Source organism: Vipera berus (assembly GCF_964194415.1).
Source record: "Vipera berus genome assembly, chromosome: W".
In the NCBI taxonomy this organism is placed as follows: Eukaryota; Metazoa; Chordata; class Lepidosauria; order Squamata; family Viperidae; genus Vipera; species Vipera berus.
Window position 1 is genome coordinate 67,476,879 of NC_138210.1, and position 12,899 is coordinate 67,489,777.

Below are 12,899 nucleotides of genomic sequence, written 5' to 3' on the forward strand. Positions count from 1 at the left end.
CCTCCTAAGATCCTTAGCATATACCACTGCATCCCATATATACCACTACATTGAATCAAACTTGAGGTGAAGCTTATATTACTTTTTTAATTTATTAAATCCATAATTCTTTGCTTTCCTTTCTTCAGCTCATCTATGGTTCTGCAGCTACAATTAATGATGGAAATGTTTTCCACTGGATGTTCCCTAACAATATGCTTCAATATAGGGGAATTCTCCAGTTATTGCTACATTTTGGGTGGACATGGGTTGGGATGATTTCTTTGAACTATGATGATGGAGAATTGTTTACAGCGACTGTGGTTTCAATGTTTGCCCACAGAGGAATCTGCTTTGACTTTATTAAAAGTTACCCAAAAAAGACATACACTAATGAGTTCTCTGCAATGTTGGAGGATGGAAATGAAATATATGACACTGTCATGTCTAGCATGGCATCTGCTGTGATTGTACAAAGTGAATTTATGCTGACTATGAGATTGTTGTTCTCCTATCAAGTTTCATCAAAAAATGAGAAGGTCTGGATTATGATAGCCCAGATGGATTTCACTTCCACTTCTATTCAAAGGAACTGGCCTTTACACTTTATTCATGGTGCTTTATCCATTGTGGTTCACTTAAGTGATTTTGTAGGATTTCAGGATTTTGTTAGGGAAAGAAATCCTTCCACCTATCAAGAAGATAGCTTTCTGAAGGATTTTTGGGAAGATGTATTCCAATGTGCATTTCCCAACTCCAGCGGACTGAAGAATTTTGATGGTATGTGCACTGGGGAGGAGAAAATAGCAGCCCTTCCTTCATCAATTTTTGACATGCACATGAATAGCCACAGTTATACCATCTATAATGCAGTGTATGCCGTGGTACATGGCCTGCATGCTCTATATTCATTGAAAAGGAAACACAAAATTTTATCAGATACAAGTCAACTGAATTTTCTCCATCAAGAATCATGGAAGGTATCCTTGTTAGCATATCTATTGATTTACTGTAAATTGTCTTCCCTTCCTTATTTATTTTATTTTTTATTTTAATTCCATTTATATCCCGCCCTTCTCCGAAGACTCAGGGCAGCTTACAAGCTTAGCAGTAGCCTTCATTCTATGTATATGCCTGCTTATTACAGCTTTCACACACACCCCAAGCGGCATTATTACAAAGTCAGCTTAATTGCCCCCAACAATCTGGGTCCTCATTTTACCTACCTCAGAAGGATGGAAGGCTGAGTCAACCTTGAGCCTGGTGGGATGCGAACCTGCACTAATTGCAGGCAGCTGGTGTTACTTATGTCCTCTTCACTCTCAAAGCCTCTTTCCTCTCATGTCTGCTGTTACCTCAGGATTTCTCTCAGCAGCTCATCTTTGGGTACCATCTTACTGAAGTAGTACTGAGTGTTGCCCAGGACAGTGGATTCTGGTATTCTTAAAGAAAGACTGTTGTAAAACCAACAATTAATAAGAAAAGTGTCTTTCTTCTTTTAAGTCTTGGTCTAATCAATTTTATAAAATGTTTTATTTCTTTTTTCTATTTGAGTTGCATCATTTTCTGAGGACTGTCTCATTTAACAATAACGCCGGGGAGCCAGTTTCCTTTGATGAAAGTGGGCAATTGGTATCAGGATTCGACATAATCAACTGGATCCCCTTGCCAAACCAATCCCTCCATAGAGTGAAAGTTGGAAGTTTAGATGTCCATACTTCCGAAGAAATGAAGTTCACCATTCAGGAGAATGCCATTGTTTGGCCCAACAGTTTTAATCAGGTAGGCTGGATGCACCTGTTGTGTTACCATTCCTTGAAAGGCAATAAATAAAATCAGAGATTCCAATATTGCAAGACCAAGTTCTGTTGCAAAAAAATCCCCAAATTCTTCAGCTTTTTGGCTTCCCTTCATGAGGTATCAATCTTCAAAATATTATTATATTGATTCAGTAAATAGTACTTTAACTAATATTACACTAATGACAACAGCAACAACAATGAAAAGTCTCATAAACCTTTGGAGGTCTGTATTAACCTCTTTGAAAAATAATAATAATAATAATAATAATAATAATAGTAGTAGTAGTAGTAATAATAATAATAATAATAATAATAATAATAGTAGTAGTAGTAATAATAATAATAATAATAATAATAATAATAATAATAATAATGAAGAAGAAGATGATGATGATGATGATGATGATGATGATGATGGAAGGGACCTTGGAGGTCATCTAGTGTGTGTGTGTCTGTGTGTGTTTGTAAATATCTATATCTATATCTATATCTATATCTATATCTATATCTATATCTATATCTATATCTATATCTATATCTATATCTATATCTATATCTATATCTATATCTATCTATATCATCTATCTCTATATCTATCTATCTATCTATCTATCTATCTATCTATCTATCTATCTATCTATCTATCTATCTATCTATCTATCTTTCTATCTATCTATCTATCTATCTATCTATCTATATATATACATATACTGTACATATATGTTGTTGTTGTTAGCTGCGAAGTCGTGTCCGACCCATCGCAACCCTATGGACAACGTTCCTCCAGGCCTTCCTGTCCTCTACCATCTTCTGGAGTCCATTTAAGCCCACACCTACTGCTTCAGTGACTCCATCAAGCCACCTCATTCTCTGTCGTCCCATTCTTCCCCTGCCCTTAATCGTTCCCAGCATTAGGCTCTTCTCCAGTAAGTCCTTCCTTCTCATCAGGTGGCCAAAATATTTGAGTTTTAGCTTTAGGATCTGGCCTTCTAAAGAGCAGTAAGGGTTGATCTCCTCTAGGACTGACCGGTTTGATTGCAGTCCAAGGGACTCGCAGGAGTTCTCCAGCACCATAGTTTGAAGGCCTCGATTCTTTGATGCTCAGCCTTTTTTATGGTCCAACTTTCACTGCCATACATTGCAACTGAGAAGACCATAGCCTTAATTATATGCACTTTTGTTGACAGGGTGATATCTCTGTTTTTTAGTATGCTGTCTAGATTTCCCATGGCCTTCCTCCCAAGGAGCAAGTGTCTTTTAATTTCTTTGCTACAGTCCCCATCTGCGGTGATCTTGGAGCCCAGGAAAATAAAATCTGTCACTACCTCCATTTCTTCCCCATCTATTTGCCAGGAATTAAGAGGACCGGATGCCATGATCTTGGTTTTCTTAATGTTAAGTTTCAGCCCAACTTTTGAACTCTCCTTCTTCACCCGCAACAAGAGGCTCTTTAATTCTTCTTCACTTTCTGCCATTAGAGTGGTATCATCTGCATATCTTAGGTTGTTGATATTTCTTCTGGCAATCTTAATTCCAACTTTTGATTCATCTAGCCCTGCCTTTCTCATGATGTGCTCTGCAGGGCGACAGTATACAGCCTTGCCAGACTCCTTTCCCAATTTTGAACCAATCAGTGGTTCCATGTCCAGTTCTCACTGTTGCTTCTTGGCCCACATATAGGTTTCTCAAGAGACAAATAAGATGGTCTGGTACGCCCATCTCTTTAAGAACTTGCCACAGTTTGTTATGATCCACACAATCAAAGGCTTTAGCATAGTTAATGAAGCAGAAGTAGATGTTTTTCTGGAACTCTCTAGCTTTCTCCATGATCCAGCGTATGTTGGCAATTTGATCTCTAGTTCCTCTGCCTCTTTGAAATCCTGCCCGTACTTCTGGTAGTTCTCGATCCACATACTGCTAGAGTCTAGCATGTAGGATTTTAAGCATAACTTTACTAGCATGAGAAATGAGTGCAATGGTGCAATAGATTGAACATTCTTTGGCACTGCCTTTCTTTGGAATTGGAATATAAACTGATCTTTTCCAATCCTGTGGCCACTGTTGAGTTTTCCAAATTTGATGGCAAATTGAGTGTAGCACTTTTACTGCATTGTCTTTTAAGGTTTTGAATAGCTCAGCTGGAATACGGCGGCAGTGGCGATCAAGTGATTTGAGGACTCGGGCTGGAGTTGAGATTCATACCAGCTGGAGGGCGCTGCTTTCGGCGGCGCGGAGCCTTCCCTCTCCCCCCCGAGTGGCAGTGGTGGCTTCCTGGCTTGGAAAACGGCCAGGCCTTGTTCTACAGCCTCTTTCTACTACCTTTTGCCATGGACACCCCCCGCCTGTCGGAGGAGCAGCGGTGACGATCGAGCGATCCGGGGACTTGGTTTGGAGCTGGGAATTATATCAGCTGGCTGGCGCTGTTTCGGCAGTGCGGGGCCCTCCCTCTCCCCCAAATGGCGGCGGTGGCTTCCCAGCCTGGAAATTGGCCGTGGTTTTATCCTACCGCCGTGGATTTGTTGGATTGCCAGTGGATGCTTGGATTTGGGGACGGAAATGCCTTTTGGTTGTTGTATGGTGTTTGTAGGTGGGATGTTTTTGCCCCCCCTTCCCCGGAATGGCGGTAATGGCTGGCGGCCTGATGATCGGCCCTGGTTTGGCCCTTCTCCCCATGCTGGCTGTTAGGCATTACTATGGCCCGAAGATCGGCCAGGATTACGCTTTAATGCCCGGTGGGGGCTAGTGCTTCCCATTAATTTTCCGGATTGGACCTGGGACTGGACCATGGTGGGAGGACCGTCTAGCATTGTTCATCAACCGCCCCACTGGTGTGAGAGACCAGTTGGGGTAAGTTTACCCCGGGATTACTCATTTTGTCCATGACAGGCTAGATACCTCAGCTGTAGTGAGAGAACGGTTGGGGGTCTCTTTTTCTGAGTTCCACCCAGGTCAGAGCTGAGTTGGCCTAACTGGACTGTGATACATCTACCGGACTTTTGCTATCAATACCATAGATCCACCCATTATCAACATCAGCCCTATGCGGACATCTTTTATTATTGTATGGCTCCCTTGCACTATTCTGGAGCCGACTTGTATGCCCTTGGGGGGGTTTCTCCCTCCTAGGTTTGACCCGCTGCCCTTTTCTACACTCCCCTTAATGATGGGCCCAATTGTTGGAACCCTGAGAGGTGGCTGGGCTTAGATAGGGGCCTCGAGCGGAGACGTATTAAGAGGCCTCTAATTCACTTTTTAGCCGGTTATTTTAATAGGTTACGGAGGGTGAGGGAGGGGAGGGAATTATTAACTGGCACTCAGTCCGGGCCGGTTTGGGGTCCCGGCGGGATGAGGTTTGGGTCAGAGGCGGCTGGTTCTGGATGTGTTGGGGTGGGGCCTCAAATCCCCATGATGATAGGGAATGGCAGCAGGTGTGTGCACGGAGGGCCGTATCGACATCCGGGATCGCGCCCCCGCTGCTTGCGAGCGGTGACGCGCTCCGACCCTCCGGTTAGCACCCTTTTGCCCGGGGGTGAGGGTGATCAGGCCCCTGAGCTTAGGCTGGTGTATTTTAATGCCAGATCCATTGTTAATGAGGCTCCCCTCGTTCGTGACTTGATTGAGGAGGAACGCGCGGATCTGGCATCTATTACGGAAACCTGGTTGGGATCGGAGGGAGGGGTCCCTCTGACTGAGTTATGCCCCCCAGGTTTCCGTGTGCTACACCAGCCACGGGCTCAGGGTAGGGGCGGTGGGGTGGCGATGGTTATCAGGGAGACTTTATGTCCGCGGGAGACCACCATTGTCCAGATTGGCGGGAGTGAGTCCCTCCTCCTGAGATGTGGTTCTTGGGTTCAGATAAGCTTGTTGCTTACATAGCTGGCGCCCAGCTGTGTGGCAACAGCTCTGCCCGAGCTGCTCGACACCCTCTCAGGGTTGGCGGTGGAGTTCCCCAGGCTTATAGTGCCTGGTGACTTCAACCTGCCTTCCCTGGCAGGGTCATCAGAGTTAGCCCGGGAGTTCATTGCTTCCATGATGGCCATGGACCTGACCCAGGTAATTCAAGGCCTGACTCATGTGGGGGGTCACACTCTTGACTTGGTGTTCCTATCTGGACAGTGGTTGGATGATTTAAGAGGGGGTTTACCGGACGTTATCCCCCTGTCATGGTCCGACCATCATCTCCTGCAGCTGGTCTTCCATTATGCCACCCCCCGCTGCTGGGAGGCGGAACCAACTAAATATTTCCGCCCCAGGTGCCTAATGGACCCTTAACGGTTCCAGATGGCGCTTGGGTCTATACCTATCACCCTCACTCACAGCCCAGTTGATGCCCTGGTGGATGCCTGGGAAAAGGAGGCCACTGAGGCACTCAACTGTGTCGTACCCTTGCGACCTCTGACCCGGCGCACATCCCGTTGGGCTCCATGGATTTCTGCAGAGCTCCAAGAGATGAAGCGTCGGAGACGGGGTCTAGATAGCGGTTGGAGGTCCAGCCGTTCCAAATCTGACCGATTGCAGCTAAGAACCTTTATAAGGTCTTATCTTGCGGCGATGAGGACGGCGAGAGCTAATTACTTCGCCGCCCTCATCGCGTCCGCAGATAATCGCCCGGCCGCCCTGTTTAGGGTGATTCGCTCCCTTCTTAACCAGGAGGTGAGGGAGGATCCCTTACAGGGACGGGCCGAGGAGTTTAGTCATCATCTGACGGACAAAATTGCTCATATCCGGGCTGGCTTGGACTCTGACTGGGCGGAGTCTGATGTGGAGGAATCGGACGGTCTTGAGCATATTATCTGGACTGAGTTCGATCCTGTTTCCCCTGATGATGTGGGCAGGATCATGGGAAGGCTGAGCTCCACCACCTGTTTATTGGATCCGTGCCCCTCCTGGCTGGTTTATGCGGCTCAGGAGGGGACACGAGGCAGGTTCCAGACAGTAATAACTGCTTCTTTGAAGGAGGGTGTCTTTCCCGCTGCCTTGAAGGAGGTGGTGGTGAGACCCCTCCTCAAAAAGCCTGTCCTGGACCTGGCTGTTTTAAATAACTATCGTCCAGTCTCCAACCTTCGCTTTCTGGCAAAGGTTGTTGAGAGTGTGGTGGCGCATCAGCTTCCTCTGTTCCTGGAGGAAACTGATTATCTCGACCCATATCAATCAGGTTTCAGGCCCAGGCACACCACAGAGACGGCATTGGTCGCGCTGGTGAATGATCTCTGGCGGGCTCGGGACAGGGGTTGCTCCTCTGTCCTAGTCCTATTAGATTTCTCAGCGGCTTTCGATACCATCGACCATGGTATCCTTCTGCGGCATCTCAGGGGGTTGGGAGTGGGAAGCACCGTTTTATGGTGGTTCTCCTCCTATCTCCTGGGCCGCTCGCAGTCGGTGTTGACAGGAGGGCAGAGATCCACCCTGAGGCCTCTCGTTTGTGGAGTTCCTCAGGGGTCGGTTCTCTCTCCTCTCCCGTTCAAGATCTACATGAAACTGCTGGGTGAGATCATTCGTGGTTTCAGGGTGGGGTATCATCAGTACGCTGATGATACCCAACTGTTTTTCTCCACCCCGAACCAACCCAGCGATGCCCTCACCGTGATGTCCCATTGCCTGGAGGCGGTCCAGGTCTGGATGGGGAGAAACAGGCTTCGTCTCAATCCTGCCAAGACTGAGTGGCTGTGCATATCGGCATCTTGGGTTAACCTGACTATTCTACCTTTAACGATGGGGGGTGAGGTGTTACCCCCTGTTGATAGGGCTCGCAACTTGGGCGTCCTCCTGGATTCACGGCTTAATTTTGAAGATCATATAGGAGCCGTGAACAGGGGGGCTTTTGCCCAGGTTCTCCTGGTGCGCCAGTTGCGACCCTATCTGGACCGAGATGCCCTACGCACAGTCACTCATGCACTCGTGACCTCCCGTCTAGACTACTGCAATGCTCTCTACATGGGGCTGGCCTTGAGGACCACTCGGAGGCTTCAGCTGGTGCAGAATGCGGCCGCGCAAGTTGTGATGGGGGTTCCCCGATACTCCCATGTGACACCTCTACTCCGTGAGCTGCATTGGCTTCCGGTTGCCCTCCGGGTGAGATTCAAGGTGCTGGTGATGACCTACAAAGCCCTGAATGGTTTGGGTCCAGGATATCTAAGGGAACACCTGCTGCCAGCATCAAGCTCCCTTCGTCCAGTGCACTCCCACAGGGAGGGTCTTCTCAGGGTGCCGCCGATAAAAGACTGTCGGCAGATAACACCCAGGGGAAGGGCCTTCTCTGTGGGTACGCCTGCCCTCTGGAACCAGCTGCCCATGGAGCTTTAAATAAATAAAATAAATACTGTCACCTCCACTAGCTTTGTTGTTGCTCAGATTCTCTAAAGCCCACTTCACTTCACATTCTAGGATGTCTGGCTCGAGGTAAGTGGCCACCTCATTGTGATTATCAGGGACGTTATGCTCATTCTTCTATAGTTCTTCTGTATAATTTTGCCACCTCTTCTTAATCTCTTCTGCCTCTGTTAGGTCCCTGCCATTTTGGTCCTTTATCATGCCCATTTTTGCATTAAATGTTCCCTTCATCTCTCCAATTTTCTTGAAAAGATCTCTGGTCCTCCCTATTCTATTGTTTTCTTCTATTTCATCATCTGATGGACAAAATCGCTCAGATCCGGGCTGGCTTGGACTCTGACTGGGCGGAGTCTGACGTGGAGGAATCGGACGGTCTTGAGCATGTTATCTGGACTGAGTTCTATCCTGTTTCCCTTGATGATGTGGACAGGATCATGGGAAGGCTGAGCTCCACCACCTGTTTATTGGATCCGTGCCCCTCTTGGCTGGTTTATGCAGCTCGGGAGGGGACACGAGGCTGGTTCCAGACAGTAATAACTGTTTCTTTGAAAGATGGTGTCTTTCCCGCTGCCTTGAAGGAGGCGGTGGTGAGACCCTTCCTCAAAAAGCCTGTCCTCTACCTGGCTGTTTTAAATAACTATCGTCCAGTCTCCAAACTTCGCTTTCTGGCAAAGGTTGTTGAGAGTGTGGTGGCGCATCAGCTTCCTCTGTTCCTGGAGGAAACTGATTATCTCGACCCGTACCAATCGGGTTTCAGGCCCGGGCACACCACAGAGACGGCACTGGTCGCGCTGGTGAATGATCTCTGGTGGGCTCTGGACAGGGGTTGCTCCTCTGTCCTAGTCCTATTAGATCTCTCAGCGGCTTTCGATACCATCGACCATGGTATCCTTCTGCGGCGTCTCAGGGGGTTGGGAGTGGGAGGCACCATTTTACGGTGGTTCTCCTCCTATCTCCTGGGCCGCTCACAGTCGGTGTTGACTGGAGGGCAGAGATCCACCCTTAGGCCTCTCGTTTGTGCAGTTCCTCAGGGGTCGGTTCTCTCTCCCCTCCTGTTCAACATCTACATGAAGCCGCTGGGTGAGATCATTCGTGGTTGCGGGGTGGTGTATCATCAGTACGCTGATGATACCCAACTGTTTTTCTCCACCCCGAACCAACCCAGCGATGCCCTCGCTGTGATGTCCCATTGCCTGGAGGCGGTCCAGGTCTGGATGGGGAGAAACAGGCTTCATCTCAATCCTGCCAAGACTGAGTGGCTATGCATATCGGCATCTTGGGTTAACCAGACTATTCCACCTTTAACGATGGGGGGGTGAGGTGTTACCCCCCGTTGATAGGGCTCGCAACTTGGGCGTCCTCCTGGATTCACAGCTTAATTTTGAAGATCATATAGGAGCCGTGAACAGGGGGGCTTTTGCCCAGGTTTGCCTGGTGTGCCAGTTGTGACCCTATCTGGACCGAGATGCCCTACGCACAGTCACTCATGCACTCGTGACTTCCCATCTAGACTACTGCAATGCTCTCTACATGGGGCTGCCCTTGAGGACCACTCAGAGGCTTCAGCTGGTGCAGAATGCGGTCGCGCGAGTTGTGATGGGGGTTTCCCAATACTCCCATGTAGCACCTCTACTCCACGAGCTGCATTGGCTTCCGGTTGCCCTCCGGGTGAGATTCAAGGTGCTTGTGATGACCTATAAAGCCCTGAATGGCTTTGGTCCGGGATATCTGAGGAAACACCTGCTGCCAGCATCAAGCTCCCTTCGTCCAGTGCGCTCCCATAGGAAGGGTCTTCTCAGGGTGCCGCCGATAAAAGACTGTCAGTGGATAACACCCAGGGGAAGGGCCTTCTCTGTGGGTGCGCCTGCCCTCTGGAACCAGCTGCCCGTGGAGCTTAGGACTGCCCCCGACCTTCGTACATTTCGCCGGGACCTGAAGACCTGGCTCTTTGAGCTCTCCGGACCAGGCTGAGAATTTTTAACTGGGTTTTTTAATTTTAGGGATAATTTAATCTTTTTAAATTTGTTTTTAACTTTTGTACTGGTTGTTTTAAATACCCTGTAAACTGCCCTGAGTCCTTTGGGAAAGGGCGGTATATAAATCTAATAAAATAAAATAAATAAATAAAATAAATACTGTCACCTCCACTAGCTTTGTTGTTGCTCAGCTTTTCTAAGGCCCACTTCACTTCACATTCTGGGATGTCTGGCTCGAGGTCAGTGGCCACCTCATTGTGATTATCAGGGACTTTAAGCTCATTCTTCTATAGTTCTTCTGTGTAATTTTGCCACCTCTTCTTAATCTCTTCTGCCTCTGTTAGGTCCCTGGCATTTTGGTCCTTTATCATGCCCATTTTTGCATTAAATGTTCCCTTCATCTCTCCAATTTTCTTGAAAAGATCTCTGGTCCTCCTTATTCTATTGTTTTCTTCTATTTCTTTGCACTGTTCATTTAAGAAGACATTCTTATCTCTTCTAGCTATTCTCTGGAATTCTGCATTCAATTGGGCGTATCTTTCTTTTTCTCCCTTGCCTCTCACTTCCCTCCTTCCCTCAGCTATTTGCAAAGCTTCCTCACACAGCCATTTTGCTTTCTTGCATTTCTTTTTCTTTGGGATGGTTTTGGTTGCTACCTGTATATATATATATTTACATTTCATGCATGTTTTATATGCAACAATGATAAAAAAGCCCTTTAGCTGAACAATAATCTTGGAGAAACATCTTGTTGGACTCTAAACAGGATGCACATGAATTAATTAATTTCCTGTATAGGAATCATTTTGACAATACGTGGATGCAACATTCTCCTTTTCTCTCTTCTCCTTTCAGGTTCAGCCCCTTTCAGTGTGCAATGATCATTGTCTTTCAGGTCATAGAAAAGCCATGAAAGAAGGGAAATTATTCTGTTGCTATGACTGCCTTCCATGTGCAGAAGGAAAGATTTCATCACAAGAGGGTAAGATATCCTCAATAGAATGTATTGAGCAAATTCAAAGTAATGTGTTGATTGGTTGATTTCTGCCTCCATTATTCAAGATGCCTTGTCTCCCATGTCACTTGAAAGTTAAGATTTTCACACCTCGGAATATGATGCAGCAGAAGTTCTAATTCAGCTTACCAGGGGTCAGAATTGGAGGCTGCAAAAAATGTGTGATCTTTTTCCTATCCATTCTAATCTACAAACTTTCAGATGTATAATTTGGCTTTTAATTGTGGCTTAGTGGGTTAGGACGCTGAGCTTGTCGATCAGAAGGTTGGCAGTTTGGCGGGTCGAATCCCAAGTGCCGCATAACAGAGTGAGCGCCTGTTACTCATCCCAGCTTCTGCCAACCTAGCAGTTCAAAAGCACGTAAAAATCCAAGTAGAAAAATAGGGACCACTACGGTGGGAAGGTAACAGTGTTCTGTGCACCTTTGGCATCTAGTCATGCCGGCCGCATGACCACGGAGACGTCCTCGGACAAGCACTGACTCTTCAGCTTTGAAACGGAGATGAGCACCGGCCCATAGAGTTGGAAACGACTAGCACGCATGTGTGAGGAAACCTTTACCTTTACTTAAGCAATGTATTATACTCTTTTTCAGATGCAGATGTCTGTGTCCCATGTCCAGGAGATCAGTATGCAAATGTCCACCAAAATGCATGCATTGACAAAAAGATCACCTTCTTATCTTACCAAGAACCTTTAGGAATTACATCTTTGACTGGTGCATTTTCCTTTGCTTTCATGACAGCATTTATGCTTGTTATCTTCATTAAGCATAATGAGACACCTATTGTCAAAGCCAACAACCAGAGCCTCTCCTACCTTCTCCTCACCTGTCTTCTCTTCTCCTTCCTTTCTGCTTTCCTCTTCATTGGTCAGCCCACAGTACTGACATGTCTCCTTCGACAAGTTGCTTTTAGTTTTATATTTTCAGTAGCAATCTCTTGTGTACTGGCCAAGACTATGATTGTAGTTCTGGCTTTCATGGCCACCAAGCCAGGATCTGGAATGAGGAACTGGGTGGGGAACAGATTGGCTACTTCTATTGTTTGTTCTTGCTCCTTTCTTCAAGCTTTTCTTTGTGCTATTTGGCTGGCAACTTCTGCCCCATTTCCAAATTTGGACATGTATTCTCTGCAGAAAGAAATAATACTGGAATGTAACGAAGGGTCAACCTACATGTTTTACTGTGTCTTGGGCTTCATGAACATTCTTGCCCTAGTCAGTTTCTTGGTAGCCTACCTTGCTAGGAATTTGCCTGACACCTTTAATGAAGCCAAGTTCATCACCTTCAGCATGCTGATCTTCTGCAGTGTGTGGTTGTCATTTTTCCCAGCCTATCTGAGCACCAAGGGCAAATACATGGTAGCTGTGGAAATCTTCTCCATCTTTTGCTCCAGTGCAGCACTACTGGCTTGCATTTTTTTACCCAAATGTTATATTATTCTTTTACGGCCTGAACTAAATAAAAGAGAACAGCTAGTGAGGAGGAAATGATATCTCCCGGATTTTACTGAGGATCTCTGAAAACCCCATGTGATAAGCAATATGTTTAAATTTGAAAATAAAGTTTATGGAAATATCTCTGTCTTGTGGAAGTTCTTCCAATTTAGAGACTGTCACTGCGTTTTTTCTGTTTGGTCAGCTACGCATGTCTCACTCTGTTTTTCTCCCAGCTGCATAGTATTCTTATCAATGTAACCAAGGTGATTGTCACATGTCCAGCCATGTTAAGTTCTTTCTTTGCTTTCCAATTAAAGTTTTATATACAGTAGAATAAAAGCTCGGGTTTCTTTGTTT

The 12,899-nt window shown here is 46.4% G+C and overlaps 1 protein-coding gene across 1 annotated transcript in view; it reads left to right on the forward strand.

Moving 5' to 3' along the window:
- Window positions 1-12,596, forward strand: part of LOC308676824 (vomeronasal type-2 receptor 26-like) — a gene marked incomplete at both ends in the record, with an annotated part of 34,151 nt that extends 21,555 nt beyond the window's left edge. The window contains 2 exons of the mRNA XM_081342860.1: window positions 10,943-11,069; window positions 11,698-12,596. Of these exons, the coding sequence (XP_081198986.1) occupies window positions 10,943-11,069; window positions 11,698-12,596 (1,026 nt within the window). The remainder of the gene's footprint in view (window positions 1-10,942; window positions 11,070-11,697) is intronic.
- Between the last annotated feature and the right edge of the window lie 303 nt (window positions 12,597-12,899).